At 57.8% G+C, this 24,495-nt stretch overlaps 2 protein-coding genes across 2 annotated transcripts; both read left to right on the top strand.

Moving 5' to 3' along the window:
- The first annotated feature begins 249 nt into the window (after positions 1–249).
- Positions 250–12,791, top strand: CRYBA2 (crystallin beta A2). Its single transcript, XM_059927419.1, has 5 exons — positions 250–300; positions 9,811–9,975; positions 10,745–10,886; positions 12,021–12,163; positions 12,644–12,791. The coding sequence occupies exons 2-5, from the start codon at positions 9,815–9,817 to the stop codon at positions 12,789–12,791; spliced, it is 594 nt and encodes a 197-aa protein (XP_059783402.1). The 5' UTR covers positions 250–300; positions 9,811–9,814.
- Positions 12,792–12,981: 190 nt separating this feature from the next.
- FEV (FEV transcription factor, ETS family member) lies at positions 12,982–21,066 on the top strand. Its single transcript, XM_059927541.1, is given in 5 exon segments — positions 12,982–13,017; positions 17,422–17,550; positions 17,553–17,658; positions 18,401–18,475; positions 20,483–21,066. Coding segments are annotated over 5 exon segments (930 nt in total).
- The last annotated feature ends 3,429 nt before the right edge of the window (positions 21,067–24,495 follow it).

Below are 24,495 nucleotides of genomic sequence, written 5' to 3'. Positions count from 1 at the left end.
TGACTTTATTTCCCCGACGCGACAAGAACTCGCGCGCGCGGTCTGAGAGGGACAGATGGTGGAAGCGGCCAAGGTGGACGGCCTAGACTCATTGGAGACTTAGGGGCTGGGAGGTTGCGCCTCTCCACTCCACTCGGTAGCTGGGCAAGAGTTCTTGCTGCTCGCTGCCAGGCGCTGGACCTGGTCTGGCCAGTGGAGGGCGCTTCGGGCGGGGCCTGGCTGGCCTTTGCCCCAGCAGAGACGGGTGGACAGGAGCCGAGCGCCAGGCCTGGTCTGCGCAGCAGGTGGCCGCGGAGCAAGGTCGCCACCCCTACCCTTTCCCCGCCGCTCTTGCTCTGAGGCTCGGCCCTTCCACCTCTAGCTTTTTCTCAGCATCTGCCGGGCTCCCGGGACTCTGCTGAGGTTGGGAAGGAAGGGAAATCGAGGCACTTCGCGGAGGGCCAAGAACTAGACGCTGGGGTGCGGGTGGAGATCATCGCTAGACAGCGGGCCACAGTCCCTACTAAACGACTCCCATCGTGAATCTGAATCCCCAGACCAGGGGATGTCCCACTTTCCCTAGGATACCCACCTCCGGTTCCCCCTAACCTCCGCCTGGCAGCCTCTGTCCTCGGCTCCTCCCCCCCTCTCCCCGAGGCAGGTGGGTGGAAAAGTGACATCTGGTGTTGTTCCAGAGGCGCCCAGGTCCCCGACACCCCCCCTCCACCGCCACCGCCAAGGCCTCGGAGGAGCTCCGGCCCCAAAGCCTAGGCGGGGGCGGGGAGAGGGGCGCTCCGCCTCCTCTGAGTCAATATTTGCCCCGAGCAAACGGGCGCCCGGACAGGTGTGAGTGTGTGTGTGTGCGTGCGTGTGTGTGTGTGTGTGTGTGTGTCTAGGGGCGGGGACTGAGTAGGCCGTATAAAGCGCGCTGAGCCGGGGCTCCGGCACAAGCTCCGGGGCGTGCGCTGGGGACCAAGCCAGGCAGGGCCCGGCCGGGTAGAGGGTTGCCAGGAAGGGAGGGGCGGGCCAGGTGCGCACCTGTAGTGGCCACTGCGGCCGCCGACGTGTCAGCCGCAGACGCGCGCAGGTGAGGGCGGCAGCTAGCGGAGTGCTGTGCCGCACTGCGCCCGCCGAAGACCAGGACCAGGAGACCACCGAGGGCCACAGCCTGGCCCCGGGCCCTCCGCTCCCGCCCCGCGACGAGCCCCTCGCACAAACCGGACCTGAGCGTTTTGTTCGTTCGGCTCGCGTGAGGCAGGGGCGGCCTCTCAGCACCCGCCCGGGGGCCCGGCCCGATCGCCACGCAAGCACCTGTCGCCGCCGCCGCCGCCATAAGGGTCGGAGAGGCTGTGCGCCGCTCCCCGGGGAGATCCGGCTCCCATCCGGCCCCGCCCGCCCTGCCTGGTCCTGCCCGCAACTCCTGGGCTGCCCGGCTCGATTCCGGATAATACGGGCCGGCCGAGCAGGCTCCACCGGGTGGCATGGGGGGCTGTGGGCCTGGTCAGGAGCCCTTCCGGAGGTGAAAACCCTGCTTCTAGTCCGGCTCTGTCCCAGCGACTTCTGTGGCCTTGGGCAAGTCATTTCATGGCCTCTCCTCGGGCTTTCCTCCAACCCCCATCCCCCATTTGCGCAATGAGGGGGGTTGGTCTGGCCTCCCACATGGGGCCCACCAGTCCCCATGTCCTAGTTTCTGGGCTTTTAGCAATACTTTTGAGGCCCCTGACTTGGGAAGTTTGAGGCTCTCAAGGGGTTGGAACAACAGCTATGAGGTGTGGAAAATCTGGGTGGGGGGAGCTAGAATCACAATGGATCAAGTCCAGCTCCTCCACATATCTTTGGCTGACATCCTGAGGGTTCACTCCCTGCCATCTCCTTGACCCATCCTTCAGTCTTCCCATGTTCAAGATAGACAGACTGATAGAAAAGGACAAACATGGGGTCCGGTAGCCCTTGCCTGATGGGGTTCCCAGGCACTGCAGCTCACTGCCTTTCCCAAACTTCATAATCCCAGGGCCTCTTGTTTCAGTCAGCTGGAGGTGGGGTAGGTCTGAGTGGCCCTCAGATTAGGTGGGAGTCCATGGGTCATTAGCCACAACCCAAACCTAGGACAGACCACCCCCCTTTTCAGTGACTCAAAGTGTTAAGATCTGACATGGGGGAGGAGGATGAAGATTGCCCTAGACCCCTGGCCTCCTGCTTGGAGAGCCTAGAACTGAGGCCTGGGGTCAGTCTGAGCTCCCAGTTGAGTCTCTGCCCTGTGATTCCAGGTGTACTCCATTCCACCTCCCAAAACTGATGGTGATGCTGAGCCAGCCCCAGAGGGAAGGGCCAGTTGTAGGTCAGGGGTGGAAGGAGGGCTCCTTGGACAGCAGTAAGGAGCCCAGTTTCCCCTAAGGGTGAGGAAGCATTATGGGGAGGGACTGTACCCCACACACCCAGGCCAAGGCAGTCCCCAGGGAGATGGGAATGAGGGTCAGGAGTCACTGTTCCCTTCTGACTCCAATTTGGATGTTCCTGGGGGTGCTGGCTTTCCCTCTCCACTTTCCCCCCACTTCACTGCCACCCCTCACCCAACTACCCGCAGGCTCCACAGGATCTGCTGAGTCCTTGGCACAGAGAAAGGGAGGGGGAGGGGATGAGATGGCTCTGACAGATCCCAGGCAGGTCTGGGGAGAGGGCGGACTGCAGGCTGGATCTACGTGCAGCAGCCTGGGGCATGAGGGTGAGGGGAAGTCCATGGGCCCCAGGCTGGGTGTGCGCAGCCCCTATCCTGGCCTCCCTGACCAGGCTTCTGTCCTGGGCCCAGCCTGGCACTGATTGATTTGCCTGGCCCTGGTGCTGGCACATCTTCCCTGTGTCTTTGAGGGCTTCCTCTCCCCTCCCCCAATCATGGAAGGTGGCTAGAGCACTCCCCTTCTGGCTAGGATTCCAGATTCTGGGGCTGCACAACAAAGAGGTCTCCCCTTGGAATGACCACCCCCCAACACACACGCACGCGCACACACACACACAAACACACACACACACACACACAGAGCAGTCCTGGGGGCGGGGGTGAGAAGAATGAGGCCACCAGTGGGCTGGGGTCTGCCCTTGTGACAGAGAGCCACTGCCTCTTCCCCCGCTGGTGGGGGCGGCAATTTCCCCAGACCTCCACCTCCCCCATCCCTTAGACCCGCATTTCCTGGACCTGGCTGGGGATCTGGCCTCTCCTCCGGGTCCATCCTCCCCTGCCTGGCCAGGGGCGGAGTCTCCAGGCGCCAGGCAGCCCTGCAGGTGCAGGGCTTGGGGAGGGGGGTGTTCAGCAGCTGGTGTTCGAGGCGGCCCCCACCCCCTCCCCCTCCCTGCTCAAAGCCGGAGCCTGCTTCCTGTCATCCCTGTCAGCACCCTGAGCGGGGGAGGGGACAGGTAATGGAGGAAGCGGAAAAAGGGAAAGAGCAGTTGGAGTGTGGCTGGCCATAGGGGGACCAGCAAACTGCCCATGAGAAATGGAGAGGGGAGAAGGATGAGCAAGAGGGTGGAGAATCCAAGCAGAAGCACAGAGGGACAGACAGAGGGTGCAGCCCAGAGGGTGTGGAAGATTTCAGGGTCCACACAGGCTGCAGACACCGCCCCCCCAAACCCAGATTGTGAAAGTGAGAGCTAGAGAGAGACCAGAGATACACAGAGGCAATGTGAGATAACAAGGGATGTACACTCCAGAGAGATGGGATTTGAAGACGTTGGGTCAGAGGTCAGGGTAACCAAGGATGGAAGAGACAGTGTGGGCAGGGGAAGGGGGAGGCTATGTAAAAACAGCCTCCATCCCACCCCACGTCGGGATGGGGAAATTACCCACAACAAAGGAGAAAGAGCTGGCTTCTATGTGACCTGCAAACGTGAGCCAGGGCTGGAAGTAGAGGTGATACCCCTAACTTGGGAGACCCACCTCTCCCCATTAAAGGGCAGAAGGTGAAGAGGGACAAAGCTCAGGCCACGTGAGTAGTGAGGGACATGGATCTGACTCCATCTCTCCCGCTTTCTCTCTTGGCCACAGCTGGACAGACAGCTGTGGCAGCTGCCCTGGCCCCACTACCCACCTGCTGATTCTGGCCCAGCCGTGGAACTTCTGGGTGTGGAGGCTGCCCAGGGTCTATGTAAGAGTGTGGAGACCTGGGAGTGGAGGCACCGGGGGGCGGGAGGGTTTGCACACAGGCGCTAATACCCAATCCAGCCAAGGCAGAAGCAGAGCCTCACTGACCTTCTCGGAGATTAGTCCCCATGACGACAGTGGCAACTCACCCCCTCATTCGGGCTAGGCCAGGTGTGTGTGAGAAAAGTGGGAAGTGGGGAGTGGGGGTGCAAGCAGAGGCTTGGTGGGGAGGGAAGGGAGCCTTCCCGAGGCATCACAGGATCACAGGAGTCAGGGCTGGGAGGCCCTTCCAGGATCAGCAGTTAGCTTAGTTTTCAGGTACAAAACTGTGGCCCCAAGATGGGGAATGACCTGCCCAAGGCCACATATGGACCCAGGAAAAGCACCGGGACCAGAAGTCAGGTCTCTGGTTCCACCCAGACAGCAGAGATTTGAACAAAAACAAAGGAAATTGGGATACCCCCCGACCCTCCCCAACTGAGCTCATCAGTAGAGCGGCTCTAATGGAGTGAAGCAGGAAGGCTCCCCATCCTGAATGCTAGGCTGGCTTCTCGGGACAGGGGATGCCGCTATGCCTGCTACCCGACTCCTCCCTACAACCCAGCCCAGCCCCAGGGGGGCAGGAAGAACGAGGCAGCAAAGCCAGTTATAACCACAACAGTAACAGCGAACATTTATTTGATGCCTACTGCAGGCTAGTTCTGGGTTTTACATGCACTTAAATCTTTACAACAGTTTTAAAGACTATCATTCCCATTTTTCAGGGGGAAAATCTGAGTAGTAGAGTACAAGTTCATCCAACTTATAAGCAGTGGAGCTTGGATTTTAACCCAGGCAGCAGTGTGACTCCAGAGCCCACACTCTTAACCCTTCAGTGTCTGTATGATCTTGAGTGGGTGACTGAGATGATCTTCTCTAGGCAACCGTGGAGTGGGCTGTGTGCATATGAAAGTACACAAGGCACCCACCACAGTGCCTGGCACATAGTACATTTTATTAAATATTTAAGGAATAAGTGAGTGAACAAACATCTGCCCATAAATGAGTTTGACCATTGAGGTGTCTACTGAATCCTAGAAGAAGACTGTTCACATGTGATGCATGTGGGTTCCATCCATGTGAACGTGTGCACGTGTGTGCCCTCTCCCTGCCGCCCTGTGCAAGCCCTGTGGCTTTGTGCCTGGGTGAGTGGGTGGTGGTGAAAGCTGCCTCCCATCTCCCTGGATGGGGGCCAGTTCTGCATCCCCACTGAGGGGCAGAGAAGAGGGGCTCTGTTGATAGAGGGACAGGACAATGAGTCTGTGTGGGTGGGGCTCTCACCCCGTCAGGACCCACCTCTTTCAGGCCCAGCTGTCGGACCCAGCCTGAGCTGAGCTAGTCTCTCACCCTGCGTTATCTCTGTCTCCCAGGAGACCAGACCTCACAGCCCCAGGGAAGGTGCTCACTGCTGTTCCTGGCTCCCGAGCTGGGGTGGGGGTGGGGAGTGGAGGAGCAGGGCTGCAAAGGAGGGGCTGGTGATGGTACAGGGTGGGGAAGGCACCACATTCACAGAATTTGCATCTTCAGTCACCAAAGCCCTGGCTGATTTCCCAGTGAAATGAGGGAAAGGGGTGGGAGCAGGCCGACTTGAGGAGAGGACTTTGACCACTGGGACCCTCTAAGCTGTCCATCAGTACTGTGAAGTCGGGCTGTTCGAGGGATGGGGTCCTATATGAGGGAGACGTCACTTCTCTGGGGATTCTACCTGGGATGGAGACCTGGATGAGAGTCCAGGATTGGGTTTAAGGGTTTCTTTGTCAGATCTACATTTCCCCATATGGGATGGAGATCTGAGCGGGATACAGGGCCTCACTGAGAACACAGGACTGAGTCTGAGGGCTTCTCTGTGGGATCTTAGTGTGCCTTATGGGATGGGTGCTTTGGCAGAATCATGGGGGGTGGGTCCTGAGGATTCTTAAGTGGGACCAAAGGTCCCTATATGAGATGAAGGACTGGACAGGGTGGGGGAGGGGAGTTCTCTTCGGGTAATGAGATACCCTACAAGATCTTGAGTGAGGTCTCTTGGATGTGTAGACCTGGGGACACTTGTTTTTTTGTCTAACTCCTCCCCCTTCCCCATGCCCAGAGGCTGAGGCTGTGGATGTGGAGGAGGTAGGGGTGAGGGTGCTGAGAGGGCAAACAAAGCCACCTGTGCATCCATCCTTCAGGAAGCTCTGAGCACAACTGATCTGGGAAAACAAACAGGACCAGCTGCTGGGGAATGGAAGGGGGGCTGGAGGTGGACCAGCCTGGTAGAGAAAGGAGGCCAGAAGGGGGTCCATAGTACAGAAAAGGCGCAGGGATCCCAGAGCCCCATTCTAGCACACCAGTAAGGGCTGCCTGACAGCCCCTTCCCCTCAGTGGCTCATTCTTCCCTTTCTTGATGATTATGAGGCCCAGAGCCAGGGAGGGGTCTGGAAGGATGTGGGGAGTCTGAGAGAGTCTAGAGATCTGGGCAACTGGCTATTGGCAGTGTCGGTGGGTGTGCCCATTTCTGAGAGAGCTGGACTGAAAGCCATGGACTATCCTGTGCTGGCAGTGGGACCTACACACCATTTTCCCGATGAGGGAACTGAGTCAGAGGAGGGGAGAAGCTAGTTAGTGCCACACAGCTACTTAGTGCAGAGCCAAGATCAGAATATAGGACTAGGAGAGGAGCGATGGCTGTTCTAATTCACACACACACACACACACACACACACTCCTGTGGAATACGGTGGTCCCACCAACACGGAAACTGCCCTCCCAGCCCCAGCTCCCGAAAATACAGCGTCCACACTCTGACAGCCACCCCCGCACCCTCGGGACTAGACTCGGCGCCCGCGTCACTGACCAGCGCAGACGCACAGCCTGACGCATTCGCCACCGGCGCCCCTCCCGACCTCAGCCTCAGATCAACTCCCCCTTCCTTTCCCCGCCCCCCGTCCCCACCTCTCCGGCGTTCTACCCAGAGCGGCCCGCGCGCCCCCCCTGGTGGCCGTATACAGAATTGCTGGATAGAGATGGGGGAGGAAGAGAGAAGGGAAGAGATTCGGTTCCTCACTTCTCACCGCTGCGATAGCCCTAACTTGTGAAACCGAGACAAACTGCCGGGTCACGAACAGCCCAGGACTGTTTCTTGCCTCCCTCGATAGCTTGAATTTCCCCTTTTTGGGTTTGGGGAAAATTATACCCTATGTGTCCAAACCGCCTCTAGCATAGGGAGTCGGGACTGCGCATGGTTCTGACCACATCAGCAGTCAAACCTGGTTGTGGCTGTCCCTGCTCTGACTTAAAACCTCCAAACTGGGCTTTACTCTCTATGTTATAGGGCCTTGTACTTTTGGCATTCACCTTCACACACGTTATGATCCTTGACAGCAATTACTCACCAGTGAAAAGAGAGACTCAAGGGAGACTCCAAATTCCCCCAGTGCCTGTTCAGGGGTGGGGAGGTCGGTGGGATGTGCAAACCGTCACCCCCCCACTCTCACTGGAGAATTTCCTCTACATCCCTTCCCCCATGGACATCTGGCCCAACCTGACCACCCTGTTCACTCATTCATTCCAGAAGTTTTATTGAGCACCTACTATGTGTCCAGTACTGTGCTAGGTTGGAGGATAACAACTGAAAATGAGACTGACACAGCCCCTGCCCCTTTAAATGGAGCTTACAGTCTAGTACAAAAGGAAACAGTACAGCCATACACAAAAGATGAAAAAGACAACTTTACAGAGTAATAAATGCTATAAAGAAAATAGGGTGATGTGGTGGACAGTAAATGCCAGGAACAGCATCACCCAGGTGGTAAAAGAGGAGCCAGCATGCCAAGATCTTGTGACTAAGACGCTCCAGGTAACAGGAGCAACAAATGCAAAGGCTCTGAGGCTGGAGTGAGCTTGGCAGTTGGGAGAAAGCATAGAAGCCAGCATAACTAGACTTCCGGATTTGGGGCAGCTGCATCTGGCCTGTGAGCCCTTTTAGTCACAGGAGGTTGGGTGGCAACAGCACCGGCTTTGGAGTCAAAAGGTCTAAATTCTAATCTTGCTCTGACACTAGCTAGCCATGTGGATTTGGAAAAGGCCCTGTACCTCCCAAGCCTCAATTTCCACATCTGTTCACCAAAACCTACCACTTTGGACTGTTGAGTTTATAAGAGAAGCACTTGGTTCATGGGAACAACAAAATATTAGTTTCCTTCTTACTCACCCCTCCGCTTCTGCTGGAATACCCCCTCCATTAAGGAACACTCACAATTTTGCCAGAAGCCTTTGTGTCTCCTTGACAGCCATGATGGCTAGGAAATTCTGTTGCACGTTGTGAGGAAATTTCCTCCCTAGAACTTCCCTGGGCCCCCAAACCTTTCCCCCTAAATTTCTCCCTCCCCACACCCTACCTTCCCCTCTCCCCCCACCGTACAAGGCAGTGGGATTGGGGGTAAGAGCCTAAGACCTACAGTCAAAACAGAAACCCAGGTTCACACCTCAGCTGGGCCGCTTCTCAGCTGTGACACCTCCCCGACTGCGTTCCGGTACCCTTCTGGGCCGCAGGATCATCTGTGAAATGCAAGGCAATAACACCGCCTGCCTCAACTGGTCGGTGCTACAATTAGCTGAGATCACGCACGTAAAAGCTCTGAGTAGAGGGTCTGGCCCGAACTAGGCGCTCAATAATCAGCTGCTAGATCTCAGGCTGACGTCGTGGCCGGAGGCCCCAAAACTGGGAGCTTTGTCTGGTGGCTGGGAGCGCCACGGTTCCGGCCGCGCTGAAGTTGAGATGTTCTTCCTACTTGCAGTAGCGAGCCACTCCCTGAACGCTTTGCAAATCCGTGCCTTCCCTTGGGAGGTTTACATTTCCTGCACTCAGCGCCGCCTTGCGGCGAGTCCTGGTCATCGCCTCTTCTCAGCACCTCTGCGCAAGAAAACTTCGGGAGCTCAGCACCGGGTCTGGGGACTCGATCTTGGCAAGAAACGGGCCGCGATGGCCCACCGTCCAGGGAAAAGAGGGCTGAGGGTCGTGAGGAAAGTCTCTTATGGGGAACCTTGTCTACTTCCTCCCTAGCGTCGCCCCAAAGAGAGGCCTCGACCTCTAAAGAAAAGGAGTTTAGACGCTGGGAAGAACTTCCGCATCTCGAGCCAGGAAAGCGCGGTTTTAGCGGGGTGGCCACCGGGTGGCCTGGTACCTCTATCCCTGAAGGTCTCGGCCTGGCTCAGGCCCCCCAAAAAGAAAAAGCGGAGTCAGCCTCGGCTGTGGCGAGCGCCGGACATGTGTCTCAGCACTTTCTATTGTAATCCCCGAGGGCTGGGGCCAGGTCAGCGGTTGCGGGAAAGGCCGCGGCTCCCCCGGGGACACCAGAGCTGACCGCAGCTTGCCCGCTGACTCAGCTCCCCCCCCCCACCCCAGCGGGAGAGGGTGCGGAGAGGGGGCGAGGCCTGGTATAAAGCCCCGCACGCCCAGCTCGCGCGCAGCCTCTCCGCTTCCGTCAGTACCGCGCTCACCCACCCGGTGAATACTCGGTGCTGGGGCGGGGTCTCTTCGGCCGGGGGAGGGCGAGACGGGGAAAAGCCGCTAGCAGCCAGGGTCCAGCCCGCGGTCCTTCACCTCCCATCGGGGTTGGGCGGGCCTGGGCGGGGAGTGGGCTCTCGAGACGCTGAGCGCTTGGTCCCGTCCCTGTCTGCAGCGGCATGAGCAGCGCCCCCGCGCAGGGCCCAGCGCCCGCCAGCCTCACGCTTTGGGATGAGGAGGACTTCCAGGGCCGCCGCTGCCGGCTGCTGAGTGACTGCGCCAACATCGGCGAGCGCGTAGGCCTGCGCCGGGTGCGCTCGGTCAAGGTGGAAAATGGCGCGTGAGTGATGCCCCGGCGCGGTTGGGCTGGGTTGCGGGGCGCCAGGCTCCCCTGGCGCAAGCTCCGAGACTGGCTCCCAGTCCTCCATTCCCCAGACTGTATGTAAGCCCTGCCTGAGAGAGACCCAGCAACATGGAACATACCTAAGCTTCCTCAAAACTCCCCACCTGCCCCAAAACAAATCATGAGAAAGACTGTATCCTCGTGTGAGCTAAAGGGATAAAGGCGAGAAGCGACCCTTTGCGGGACTCCGTGGGGCCAGCCTGAACCCTGAAGGGGTTCCCAGTGTAATTCTGTCCCTTCCAAAATTAGATGGCTCTAAGCTTCGTTTAGCAAAAGAAGCCAAATCCCTTCCGCTCGCCCCACCCTGGTCTCCTAGAGACTGGGACCCTCAAGAAAGCTGAGGCCCCTGAGCTATTGCAGTTTGTTGCTATCACAGGTTGCTACCGCAGGTTAGGGAGGTTCCTACAACTACCTTTGCAGGGGCCAAAATTCTTGCGGTAGGAGTGCTTGGTCGGGTGATCTTCGTAGACTGGAAAATTCCTTCCAGCCTGGGGGCCCTGAGCTGGAAGCCTGGACCCCTCAAACCCCAGATAGCAGCCGGCTTAGGGTCTTTAGCCTCTACAGGGGCTGGGTTGCTTTGTGATGGGTGTGGTAGGGGAAAGGCCTTGGGTGGAGACAAAGATCGGTTTTGTAGCAAGCAAGGGGGAGGGGGAGGAATGAATGAGGCTGGGGCAGATGCCTCGAAGCTTCCATTATCTTTCCCCAGTTGGGTGGCCTTCGAGTACCCCGACTTCCAGGGACAGCAGTTCATTCTGGAGAAGGGTGACTATCCTCGCTGGAGTGCCTGGAGCGGCAGTGGCGGCCACCACAGCGACCAGCTGCTGTCCTTCCGGCCAGTGCTCTGCGCGGTGAGCACAGCCCTCCCCCTCCTCCTCTGCATCCCAGCTCCTAGCTCCAGGCCCTGGCCCCACCACGGCACCTGGAAAGACCATCCACTCACTGTATGGGGGGTGTAAACACAACTCTTAGATGGGTGGGAGTGGCATTACTTCCCAGAACCAGAGAGGTCTCAGAAATTTTGGAACGTGGGCCTAAGCCAGGCATCGGAAATCAGCACCACGGACAGCCCCGAGACCATGCCAGTCTTGAGCCCAGTTCCTCACACCCAGTCGTCCACACGTCCGCACATGTCAGCGAGCGCTTCTGTTGTCACACAGCACTGTGAGGTGACTGCCCTTAACCTCATACATAAGTGTGGAAATGGGGCTCAGAGGGCAAAGTGATTTGACCCTGGTCACAAAGGTTAACATGAGAATAGAACTCAATCAGGGATCAAGGCTGAGGAGGGGTTAGTCTCTGTGTGTGTGTTTGGGGGGCAAGGGTTGGAAATGAATCAAATACACTGGAGGGGAGGATCTCAATTCCCATTTCTGCTGATTTATCTACCCTACTGGTGAGGCCTGGGGCTGTGTGGTGGAAGACAGAAAGCTGCCTCAGCCCAGTTTCTCCATCCCAGGAGGCCAAGGAGCCCTGCAGGGGTAAGGCCCTGGGGCAATGGGAGCCCAGACTCAACAAACACTGATGCCCCGGCCTGTACGTTCTGACTTTGCTCTCCACCCTTCTCTGGGTCCTACCCTATGAGAAGCTATGTCCAGGGTGCTGGGCAGGGGATTGATAGTCAATGCTTCCTTAGGGAAGCTGTCTTGTTTAGTTGACCAGATTTCTCTCAGGACCTCTGATTTTCCTCCTGCAAAACATGTCCATGTCAAAAGATGCTCTCTATCCCTGACCTGGAAGTGTCTCTGGGAACAACCCCCTCAGTCTCACCACCTCAATCCAAAGCCATAGAAGGGACCAGGCTGGGGACCTCTGAGCATCCCAGCTTCCCAGACTGATATGGAGCTGATGGAGTGAACTCTGGGTGTGTTTATGGACCCTGTGTCTTTACAGCTTATGCTGGGCAGAGTGTTGGGGGAGTCGGGCTGAGAATGTATCCTCTTTGGAGGGCCTGACCTGTCCACCCCTACCTTCTTGTGCCTCAGAACCACAGCGACAGCCGTGTGACACTGTTTGAGGGGGAAAACTTCCAGGGCTGCAAGTTTGAACTCAATGATGACTACCCATCCCTGCCTTCCATGGGCTGGGCCAGCAAGGATGTGGGTTCCCTCAAAGTCAGCTCTGGAGCGTGAGTCCTGGGACTGGAACAGGGAAGAAGAGGAGGGAGGCAGTGGGGACCAGGGAGGAGGGTGGGGAAAAGTGATGCGGGTGCTAAGAGACACCGTAAAGAGAGACACTGGGGGCTAGGGGACAGGGGGAGTGAGGTCATGGGAGACTGAGAGGCAAGGGGAAGTGAGATGGTGGAGACAGACTGGGAGGGATGGGGCAGGTAATAGGAGAATGAGTCAGGGGGGCAACGTGGGGTAGAGGAAGGGATTGAAAACATGGGTGAGGGGGCAATGGAGGGTGGGAATAGGAGACAAGATGAAGAAGGTGTTAGGAAGACCTGGAGCAGTGGACAGGGCAGGGAGAGATCCATGTAGGGAAAACCAAAGCCATGGTTTTGGAGCTGGGGTTTGGGAGCTGAGAAAGGAGGACCAGCCATGGAGGACATCGGTGGGGGTGGGGGCAGAGCCTACTTACCACCCCTGTGCCTTCTCTGGCCTAGGTGGGTGGCCTACCAGTACCCAGGCTACCGGGGCTACCAGTATGTACTGGAGCAGGACCGCCACAGCGGGGAGTTCCGTAACTACAGTGAATTCGGCACGCAGGCCCACACCGGGCAGCTGCAGTCCATTCGGAGAGTCCAGCACTAAGCTCCACAGCCCCGGCGCCTCCCCTGAGGACCCTCAATAAAGGCTCCTGAACCTGCCTGCCCCTCTTGCCTCCTTTTTGGTGTCTTGCTTTGCAATCTCCATCCTTATCCTTCTGAGGGTCCTTCTCTGCCAACCCTCCCCTCCCCTCTGGCTCCAGGACCCTTGACTATGGAGCATACACTGGCTTAGGATGTATGTGGCTGATGGGTCTGAGATGAAAATGCTGGTAAGAATCCTGGGGATCCTGTTAAATGCAACCAGCCCCACACCTCTCCTTGGTAAAGGCCTATCAGCTTGGACCAGGGGTACCGCTAGCCCAGATAGTTCCTTTGCCATCCTCTGGTTTGGGCGCACATAGCTCCACGGCAGGGCTCATAGCTGAATTTCAACGTTCACACACCCCCTGGGCCAGGCACCATCATTTGGGGCAGGACCTCCTTAACTCTGTGCAGGAGCCCTGCTGGGTTCTTCTCTAACCCCCACCCCTACCTTTTCCAGCCTTTATCTTCACCCTGGCTCCCTATCCAGCCTAAGGGAAGCTTGCACCCATTTCCCAGCTTTGTAGAATCTCCGCCTTATAGAGGAGCAAGGGTGTGAGAGGGATAATTGCTGGGAGGTCCCACTGCCTCCTAGGGGAGATGTCCTCTCTCTGAGCCAAGCCCTAGACCCTTTGAATAACAATCCCTCGTGGTATTGAGCTCCAGCATTTATTGTACAAAGCATTTGCATACCTTGCCTCTCAGATGTCTCAAACAATTCCCTCTTCATTCTTCCTCTTCCTCCCCACTCTTCAGAGGACTAGTGAGCTGGAGAGGCCACCCCTGAGCCACTGACCACAGTGAGCCTGGGTTCTGGGGCAGGTGGTAGAAGCCCACAGCCATGGTGGGGTTGAGTGCGGCAGCAGCCATCAGAGTCTGTGGCACCAAAGTGGCTTCTTTCCAGCTCCCTCTTTGGCTCAGTTTATGATAATCTCACCCACATAGGCAGGGCCTTCAAGGCCCTTGGGAGGCCCTTCATCTTGTCCCTCAGGGATGCTTGAGTTTTCAAGCCCCTGGTGGACCTATCCATGGGGAGGGGTGGCCCAGATCATTGCCCCAGCCCAGGGGAGACAAAGCGATGTTGGAGAAAAGTCAGATTTGGACCTGGGCACTTCCCAGGGGCCCAGCTGTGCACAGTCAGGCATCTGCTCCCTTGGGAAGAGTCCTGGACCAGAAGTCAGAACACCTGGGACCCATTCACATAGCATTCCCCCAGCCTCAATTCCCTCACCTGTAAACTGGGGCTATTGAGTCCTGCCTTGTCTCTGTCACAGGGTTGTTGTGAGGATTCAAGGAGAACTCCCTGAAAATGCTTGTGGTTCAGAAAAGCACTAGGGCAGTTACCATTGGACCTCCCTTCCCTGACTCTCCCCATGGATCTCAGGGTTGGGTCAGGGGACCAAGGACAGAGTTCTAGGTGGGGTATGAATTCTGCTTTATACCTAGATGGGTTCTAAAGTCCATCGCCCCTGTCACATTTGATCCTCCTAATAGCTTCCATTCTTCATCCATTTCACCAATGAAGAAACTGGAGGTCCTCTGAGAGGGAGAAGGCTTGATGAGGCCATCCACTTAATTGGTGACAAAGCCAGGACCTGAACACAGGGCTCCAGACCCCAAATCCAAGCTGTTACCTGGAGGCTGACCTGAGCTGTGGCCAAAAGCCTCAGGCCTCAGCAGAGCCCCAAATCTTTGTGGGCTCCAGAGGAGCCTGGGGTTCCTGCGTGGTCACAGGCTCCTAACTGTCCCCTTGGGGGCATGGTAATAGTAACAACAGCTAAATATATGCAGCTTTGTCTGAGCACTCAGCATGTGTTATATAAGCCTAATAATTCTGTATGGTTGGTACTATAATCCCCATTTTACAGATGAAGAGACTAAAGTACAGAGGTTATGTAGCTTCCCCAAAAGCCACGCAACTAGGAAATAGGGGATCTGGAGTTGAACCCAGACCCAGACAAACTGGCCTCAGAGCCCAGCAGCCCATCTCCACACTGCCTGTATTGGGGGCAGGCAGTGGGCAAAGGGAGATCTGGTATCTACCATCAGCTGAGCTGCCCTCCCTCCAGGAAGGTCCATGGTTACTAGGACCACCCAGCAAGATGCCTTCAGGAACTGGCAGTGTGACCCTGACCAGGGCACGCCCTGTCTCTAGGTATCAGTGTCCTTACCTGTACAGTGAAGGAGTTGGGAGAGCTAATATTTGTTGCAGCCTTTGCCAGCATGGATCTTCTAGGTTTTCTTAGACCCACGGGTCCAGCTCTGCTCCCCACATCAGCAAATAAGGAAGGGGTGCGCAGAGGCCAGGCTGGGCCTGAGTGTTTTCACCTTCCTACCCTCCTTCTATTCTGGGCAGGCTGATGGTCTGCAGAACACGGTGGGGCTCACACCCAGCCAGGTGGGAGGAGGATGGCAGGGAAGCTGCCTGGACTTGCTCATTGGCTGCACTCAGCCAAAGGCCAAAGGGGACGCAGGAGGTTATCTCCTTTCCAGTGGTGCAGCCAAGATCCAGGTGAGGTAGTGGTATGCCCCTCACTCCCTCACAAACTCTTCCCAGAGCCCACCTACCCCTCAGTCCCTGAGTCCTCAGTGAGGCAGTGGTGGGGGCAGAGCCTGAGCTGTTGAACCTTCATCAGCTCAGAGCTGGGATGTCCGGATAGACGCCCACCCTAAGCGCCTCTCCCTTCTGCCTCAGCCTTCCACTCAGAGCATTAGTGGGTGAAACTTGCTGCCTCCCCACTCTTGCAACTCTGGCCTCCTGTTCCTCATTTTCTATCTGGGGACGTGACAAGAAAGCATGAAGGAGAGGGTGTGAGACCTCGGCCGGACCCTCAAGACCCTCTGCTCCCTCAAAGCCCTGAGTTTTGTCCCCAGGGAGCATCCCAACCTCTCATCTTTCCCCCACCAGATTCCACCTCCACATCCTGAAACCTCCACGCCTGTCCCTTTAGGATCCTAAGGGGATCCTGAAGAAACTGGAGCTCCTCTGAGAGGGAGATCCCAGTGGCTCAGCTGGGAGCCCCTCCATTTTCCCCTAGACTCACCTCCCACACTCCTCCTTGGTTCCTTCTGATTTTTGTACCCTCCACCAGCAAGGAGGAACACCCCAGGAGTTACAGCAAGTGAAGAATGCAAGGGGCCCCACAGAAACCCCTCCCCCAGCTGGACTTCCCAGCCACCCTCAGTCAGGCAACCCAGGACGAGGAATCCTGCAGAAAACCTGCCCGCTTCCATCCAAGTGCCCTGAAGTCCCAGGTCTCCTCACCTCCTGAAGTCAAGCAGTGGGAGAGAAAGGCCTTGAGATTACCAATTCTGACCAGAGTCACCAGGTGCTGCATGACTGCAGGTGGGCTCCTGTCCCAGAGACTCATCTTCAGCCAGCATCCCTCCTTAGTGTGCCCCTCCAGAGCCAGGAAGCCCCACAGGTACCCAGAGACTCCAGGCCACCTGGGAACCACATCAGCTTTGCTAATACCCCTCTTTGCCCCTTTCTTGGAGTGTACTTACTTCCACTCCCCCTGGGTTTGGGACCTTGTACGGTGCACCTGTTTTAACTCCTCTATTCCTACTAGAGCAAGGTGCCAACTGCAGCCTAGTTCTGGGATAATCAGGATGGGAATAGTTGTGAGGGTAGATGGTAAGCTGGGATGACAAGGGATGGGGAAAGATAGAAGAGAAATGGTTGGGGGGGGGGTGGAAGGGGGGTCACGAGCCTACCATTTGCCACAAATTAGTGAGAACAAACGAATGAGAAAAGGAAGGGAAAGAGAGAGATGGGATGGAGAGGTAGAGAGGAGACAGAAGGGGAGATGGGAGGAGGAGGGACTAGATGGAAGAAGGAGAGACCTAGAAAGGGGGAGGAAGGGCAAGCCACTAAAAGTTGTGCGGGAGACGCCCCAGCGCTGGCCCAGAGGCCTGGGAGCCCCGGAAAGACAGGAAACCGGGGAAAACAAGAGGGAGACAGGGAAGGAGATCGGGTCTCCAGGGAAGAGCAGAGAGTGGGAGAGGAGGAGGAGGGAGGAGTAGCGGGGATGGAGGAAGGGGGGTAGATAAAGGGAGCAACGGCTGCCGACCGGGAGCGCAGCGACAGAAGAGAGGGAGGGAAGCGGAAATTTAAAAGTGAAGATGAAGATAACGCAGCCTGGAGACGGGAACCCGGGTGGGGGTGGGGTGGGGGAGGGGAGGAGAGTGGAGCGGTGAGGTGGGGGGGGGAAATGGGTGAGAAAGAGGGAGCCCCCACCCCCGTTGTGGCCCCGGGGGTCCGAGGTGGGGCCGGGTACCCCGCCCCACTCCTGTTTGCTCAGAGTCAGGGAGGCGGAAAAGAAATGGGCTCCTGACCCCTGTCAGAGCGCGAGGCCTAGGCCCATCCCCCGCGCGTCTCCCGGGTTGCGAGGTGCGGGGGGCTGCCGGGTGCGCTTGGCTGCCGCGCGGCAAGTCGGAGACTTTATTGCGATGGGGCGATAAGAGGGGCGGGGGCGGGGTCCGGGGGGCCCGAGGCTGCAGCTCTTTAATTAAAACGGAAATTGCGGCCCCTGCCCGCGCGGGGGCCCGGAGGGTTCCGAGCAGCCTGGTAGCTGGGAGCATCGCTCCAGGACCCCTCCATCCCCCGCCACACCCGGGCAGCCCCCTCCCGCCAGGCCTTGCTGGACCCAGCGCCTTCTCCCTGTCACCCGCTGTCGCCTCGGGCGGGGATCGGTGCCCCGGAGCGCAAAGCCTGACGCGATCCCCCTCTCCCACCCCCCCACCCCCACCTCCCACCGCCCAGGCCCTGGCGGCGATGAGACAGAGCGGCGCCTCCCAGCCCCTGCTGATCAACATGTACCTGCCAGGTACCAGGGACCAGCCGGGGGCTGGAGGCACCAGGACCCGGGGCGGGAAGTCTGGGCTGGGGCTTGGGAAGGGGATACTGCGGTCCAAGGGAAAGGGGCGCTGTCCAGAGAATCGGATCGCTGGGAGAACTGAGCAATCTAGGGCATTGGGAGACCTTAAAGGCAGATGGAGCGCTTTGGGGGTTTAGTGTGAGGTTTAGAGGACCTGAAGTGAGCAGATTGGGAGCCTGGGAAGCCAAGAGCGCCTGCTCAGGGGCTGAAAGAGCCTGGCAGGGGGAGCAGAGGTCTACAGTGTGGCAGGGGACTCAGTGCGCGTGCAGTGTTGGGAGGTTGTGGTCAGCCGGGAGTCTCCCGTGCGCCCTCGTGGCTCCTCACCTCCGTGCTCCGAGCGTTCCCACCAGCCCAGCTTTCCAGGCGCCCTCTCCTCTCCGGTGGGCTCTGCGCGCTCCGGCTCGCTGGCGCAAACCCCGCTCGGCTTTATAAGGCTCCCGCCGGCCCGTTCAGAAAGCGGATTTCCTTTTTCCTGGACGCGTTTCCTGACTTGGGCGTTATGGAGGGGCTCCGCGCGGCGCGCGCCCGGGCCGGGCTCCGGGAGGAGGAGCCGGACGGATCGGGCCCCCAGCCTCGCGCCGGGGAACCAAGGCACCCCCCTCTTCCCCCTTGAGCCTTGGCCCGGGGCCCTTTCGGTAAAGTCGGCAACCTCCGCCTGGATCCGCCTGATTGTTTTCTCCTGCTGCCACAGATCCCGTCGGAGACGGTCTCTTCAAGGAAGGAAAGAGCCCGGGATGGGGGCCGCTGAGCCCCGCGGTACAAAAAGGTGAGCTGGCCGGCGGGGTGGACGGGCGGAGGCGAAGACAGTGGATCGGGTCCGGGGTACCCACCGCATACAGACAGGCACCACTGCCACCTGAACAGAGGGTGGGAGCGATATGCAATGCTGGGCTTTGGGAAGCAGAGGGTCGGGGCATGATTGTGGGGAGGCTCGGGGGGGGGGGGAGTGTGTGGGGAACATTCATTTGGCCTGTGGCTCCTGCACCTTCTGAGACCCAGGGTTGAACTCGAAGGCCAGGGCAGACGAAGATCTTGCCCCCACCCCCTTTTCAGCTGGGAATGTTTTTCCTGCTGTGGGGCTGGGGCTGAGGTGCTTGGTGTCATTTCCCTACTGGCAGCGGGAGCCCAAGGCATCGGCACCGCCCAGCAAGGTGACCCGGAGAATTATTCTCTGGCCACTCCAGGCCGAGTCACCACTAGCACCAGGGCCAGCACCCACCTGCCCCACTGGCCCATGCCAGGCTCTGTGAGCCAAATCCTCTGGGCCGTTGCAGTTGATTCCCAGGTTGGTCACCCGCTCTCTGCCAGTGGCTAAATTATCCTCGGTTTTGCCATGTTGGCGGCCGAACCTGTCTGGCCTTCCAGGTCAAGCCTCCCCACAGGTCCCCACCCAGTCGGTACCCTAGATCTCACCAAGTTACCGTAACCAGAAAAACAAGGTTGGCAACTGCTTTATCCAAAAGGGAACACAACACCCAACAGGAATGAGTTTCCAAGCCTCTACGTCCCTCATACCAGATGCACATTTTTACCCAAATCTTCCCTTGCTTCTGACCCTAAAATTCAATGCTCCTGACCTGGAGGCCAGGCAGCTCCTCACCGGGCTGGTGTGGAGGGACTGGGATCAAAATGATGGTGGAGGGCAGCATCTGGGTTCTGAGCGAGCTGTTGAAAAAAGAAGAGACTTTCAGCAGGCTCAATTTAAAACAATCAGACAGTTTCGAGGAAAATCCCTTTTATTCTGAAAGAGTGTGGGGGGGGGGGAGGAGGGCGGGTAATGCTATCAAGATTTTTCTCCAACTGTCTGGTTGAGGCTCCAAGACAGAGAAGCAGGAGTTCTCTCTCATTACCCACTTACCCGGGAAAGCCTCCTGGCCGTTTTTAGCAACCCCCCAAATCCAGACAGGGCAGAAGAGTCTGGAGATTGGCCAACGATGGGAGGAGGCAGGGAGCCAAGCAGAGAGGCTTCCCGGTCTCCTCTCCTCTTCTCAGAGCGGCGCATCACGCCCCCAGGGAACTATGACACCTTGGTACCCTGGGAATCCCGCCTGTTTCGAAAAAAGAGGCCGAACCGGAGTAGCCCCAGCACCAGACGCTGGCAAGGGTGGGGAGACTTCAGAGGCTGCCATTCCTCTCACGCTTAGGGAGCCACTGTGCCCATTCTTGTCTGATGTGGTACCTCGAAGAAGCCAGCCACCACCTCGTCTCCACCTCGGGCAGGGGGTCCAACTGTATGCCTTGTCCGGTGGCTGGGGTGATCCTGCTGCAGGCCTGCTTCTTCCCTCTGGATCTCTGGACGTGGTCCAGCTGGGATGTGGCAGTCTAACCACCTATGTAGGCTACCCTGTGCGGTTGTGCAGGCTCTGCACCGAGTAAGGGCACTCAGCCGAAGGGCTGATATCCCGCCTTTGCTCACCTCCGAAAGCCCTGTGCCTTGGAGCGCCTCTACCTCTACACGAAGGAGGTGATGCTTCCCCTTCTCCCCCCAATTCTCACAAAGCTGTGCGCCCGCGGGGTTGCGTCCTCCTTAGTGGGAGACTCGTTTCCATTGTGCAAAAGCGCGGTATTGGCTAGGGACGGCTTTGCTGATCAGTCCCTCCCTGGCCAGCCGCTCGAGCTGTGCCCAGTTACACAGCTGGACGTGCCCTTTTCCTCCCTGACATCGGTCCCCACCCCCGACTCGGGGCGGGGGAGGTCGTCTCCCACCTCACCTCTTCCCCCGCCGCTAGACTCCCTCATCCCGCCGGTGTCTGACTGCCCCCCTTCCCCACAGGCAGCGGCCAGATCCAGCTGTGGCAGTTTCTGCTGGAGCTGCTGGCTGACCGCGCGAACGCCGGGTGCATCGCGTGGGAGGGTGGCCACGGAGAGTTCAAGCTCACGGACCCAGACGAGGTGGCGCGGCGCTGGGGCGAGCGCAAGAGCAAGCCCAACATGAACTACGACAAGCTGAGCCGCGCGCTGCGCTACTACTACGACAAGAACATCATGAGCAAGGTGCACGGCAAGCGCTACGCCTACCGCTTCGACTTCCAGGGCCTGGCGCAGGCCTGCCAGCCGCCCCCCGCGCACGCTCACGCCGCGGCCGCCGCGGCCGCCGCCGCGGCCGCCGCCGCCCAGGACGGCGCGCTCTACAAGCTGCCGCCCAGCCTGGCCCCACTGCCCTTCCCCGGCCTCTCCAAACTCAACCTCATGGCCGCCTCGGCCGGCGTCGCGCCCGCCGGCTTCTCCTACTGGCCGGGCCCGGGCCCCGCCGCCGCCGCCACCGCCGCGCTCTACCCCAGCCCCGGGTTGCAGCCCCCGTCCGGGCCCTTCGGCGCGGTGGCCGCCGCCTCGCACCTGGGGGGCCATTACCACTAGACGGGGCGGCCGGATGCCCCGTGGCTTCTCCCAGACGCCCAGAGCCTCGCTCAATCCCATCCACATCCCGGAGAGGGGCCGGCGCCTCCGCCGCCGTTCCTTCAACCTCAGATTTTACTCCGCCCGCTGCACCCAGCCCCGGGGGAAGGGGCCTGAAGTCGCCTCAATCTTCCTTTAACGCCGGATTTGCCCCCCGCCTCATCCCGCAACCCCCGAGGGAGGGTGACTGTGCCCGCATTTCCTCTAACCTTCTTCTAGACCTCAGATCCCTGAAAGGGGTTCTCGGGTCTCCCCTGATTTTTCCTCCCCTCCATCTGTACTTCCCTCTGGCTCCTGGAAGCCCCTCCATTATGACCCCTCTCTTATTCCAAATTTTCTCTCTCTCTCTCTTTTTTTTGTCCCCCACGGAGCTGCCCCGATTCCAGTATGGCCGAGGCCCAGCAGAGTCCACCTTCTCCTCCCCTGGCACCTCAGCGGGCTTGGTAAGGGCCGCGTCTCCCTTGACGCTTCTAGGTAGCTTCCGGGCCCCCTTCCTCCCGCTCCCAACCTCCCACAGGACTGCCTTGTGTTTCTATTCCCTTCCAGACCTATTAAAGCTCCCAAGCTCCCCACTGCCTCTTCTCTCTGTTCTTAGCTGTACCAGAACCTTGGTGGGGTGGGGGGGGAAGGTAGTGAGACGCCCAGCTCAGTCCTGAGCAGAAAGGCCTGCCAAGGAAAAGCTCGAGAGAATGAGGGCAGGCAGGTTTGGGTGCTGCTGGAGGGGAGCGCGGAGCCTCTAGTGCGTGGGTTCCTGCTGCAGCGCCCCTCCTACCTGGCAGTCGAGCCCAGCCTGCCTCATCCGGCCTTCCACTTGCCCCTTCACCCTACCCCATCCCAACTTCCCTCCCAACGCGCAGCGGCATGCCACCTTCCCCCATCTCACCCATCCTTACTCAAGTTCCTCACCTCCTCCCAACCTCCACCCCGCCTTGTCTCATCTTCACACCATCTCAATCTTTCCTCCGTCCCTCCATTTCATCCCCTTCCCCACCTCTCCTCTCCTCCCCATCCTACCTTCACTCAGACTTTCTCTCTCACTCCCACTCACAAACGCCCCCACCCCCACCCCGTCCCCTTATCTCCAGCGCTATCTTTTCTCTGGATCTGCCTCCTCGTTTTCAGGAGGAGGGACTCTCCCCTTCTGCGCCTGCCGCTCCCCTCCGGGCTTGCGGCTGCAACCTCCTTCTCGCGGGTGGCGCGCGCCCTCTGCTGGTCTCAGGAGGGTAAGCCAGAGCCAGGTTTTGCAGCTAAACTGAGAACCCGACACTTCAGGCCAAACTTGGCTTTCAGAGAGGAGGGGTGAAAGGGGGGAACCCTAGCCCTGCACCCCAGGTCCGGCCTCGAGAAGTCTGGGAAGTGGGTCAAGTGGGTCATCCTCCTGGCAGGGCCATTTTCCTCACCACCTGAGGCCCTTTGAATACTGTGCCCATCGGGGGCCATGGCTCTTATGCTTTCTCCGAGCCTTTTACAAAACCTGTTGGCTGGAAAACTGCCTTGAACGCGTTCCTTTAGGCAGAAACAACACGGGGGAGGTATCTGAAGTGATAGCCAGAACTTTGAGCTGCACACCAAGGCAAGCCCATTGCTCCCCCTTCTCCATGGTCCTAGTGTTTCTTTCCCAGGGGCCATATCTCTTCCTGGACCAAAGGTTCCTCGCTAGTTGGTGGGAGAGTGCCTGGGTTCGCACAAGGCAGTTGAGGAGACTTCCCTGTGCCCCATGGGCCGGAAGGGAAAATGCAGGGGGAAGGCAGGACAACTAAGTGCAGGGAGGGTCTGAATGCCCTTTCCCAAAGGGAGTGAAATCATCGAGGTCCACCTAGGGAAAGAGTCTTTATTTCTTTTCATTTCATCTTCACTTTATTTTTTTCTGGTTTTCCAAATAACACACTCAGCATAGAAAATTTGGAAAATACACAATAAGGGCTCCATGAAATATTAGCTGAATTAAGCATGTAATGAAACATGGGGAAAAGTCACCTACAGTCTCATTACACAAAGGCCACTATTTATAATGCTTTGTCTTAATCTCCTTGTTCTCTGTGCCCTTTGGAATTGAATGGTACCCTGCTTTAGTCCCTTAACATTCTGGTATCAGCATGGTCCATGCCGTTGTTATGCTCTCTAGACCTCATGGGGTAAGAAGGTGGGATCATGTATTCCAAGGAGCAGACGGCCAGGGGAGGAATCCAGCCTGGTGAGGGCCTCAGGAACTTAGAGGGAGAGGCAAAGGGCCTCTTTGCAGGGGGCAGAAGCTGGGAGGGAGAAAGAATGCACTGGGGAGACAGAACCAGGTTCCTGAAAGATCTGGGCTGCTAAGAATTGTGGGTTGAATGTAAAAAGGTGAAATTTCCTGGCAAGAAGTGTGAGGTCCTGTACTTAGATCTCTAAAGGCCAGAGTGTGAGACATGCAAGGGTGGTGCTCTGTAGAGCCTATGTGTAAATTAGTGGTGTCTTAGTTAACACAATGTTACACGGGAGCCTGTATGGTAAATGCAGAAAAAACCATTGTGATCTGAGGACACGTTGATGCAGCTATGGCACCCTAGGATGAAGGAAATGATCCACTTGCTATAATGATTGTGCCCCCAGCATATTGTACACAGTGTTAGATAACACTTCCAGGAGAAGACCAAACGGAGAACAGACAGAATAGCGAACCCAGGAAGTGAAGAGGAACAATGCTGGAAAACCAACCGTGGGAGATGTGGTCTGGAAAGTCATAGTGGGGAAAGAGGCATGGGAGCTGTCCTCAATTATTCAAAGAGATGTCCTGTGGCAGAGCACCTGGATGTATGTACTGGGACACATGGTAGAAAACTACAGTGAGACAAATATGTCAACCTGATCTAATGAAGAACCTTCTGCTCTGGACCATGATGAGGAGTGCTTTGTCACTGGAGTGTTCAGCAGACCCTTCCTTGGAGGTTGAGAGGGGAGGTGTACTAGGTGACTTCAACCTTGAGACTCTTGAAGTCCTGTGAGTGAGTTGGTAAAGGAGGGATTTAGACATCGTTGGGAAGCTGGGGGAGGTGTTGTTAGATTAGGGCGTCTTCTTACCTGTGATATCACATCCTTAAAGCTCACCTTGCCCCTCTGTTCTTTCCTGCACAAAGAGCCAATTTGGGAAGCTGATATATAGGACTGGGCATTGGAAAACCTGAGTTCTGGTCCCAGATTGTCAACTGACTTGCTATTTAACCTTCAGATAATTCTTCTGGGATTCCATTTACTGTGGTCTTGGGTTGACTCTACTCCACCCAAACCCTGATGAAGCCACACTCTTACCACACTCAGCTTCCTATGATCCAGGCCTGTCCTCATTGACCCTTAACCTCTTGGTCCTTGGCTCTCCAAGATATTGATCCCACCATTGCTTCTCTCTCCCAATCC

This window comes from Balaenoptera ricei, chromosome 7, assembly GCF_028023285.1.
Source record: "Balaenoptera ricei isolate mBalRic1 chromosome 7, mBalRic1.hap2, whole genome shotgun sequence".
In the NCBI taxonomy this organism is placed as follows: Eukaryota; Metazoa; Chordata; class Mammalia; order Artiodactyla; family Balaenopteridae; genus Balaenoptera; species Balaenoptera ricei.
The sequence above is the reverse complement of the archived record's forward strand: the minus strand, read 5'-3'. Positions and strand labels throughout refer to the sequence as shown.

Bases quoted from the DNA above. Each gene is read 5' to 3' on its own strand.
- CRYBA2 (XM_059927419.1), top strand. From the start codon at position 9,815: ATGAGCAGCGCCCCCGCGCAGGGCCCAGCGCCCGCCAGCCTCACGCTT. The intron at 9,976-10,744 runs GTGAGTGATGCC...ATCTTTCCCCAG, and splicing joins GTCAAGGTGGAAAATGGCGC to TTGGGTGGCCTTCGAGTACC. The intron at 10,887-12,020 runs GTGAGCACAGCC...CTTGTGCCTCAG, and splicing joins TCCGGCCAGTGCTCTGCGCG to AACCACAGCGACAGCCGTGT.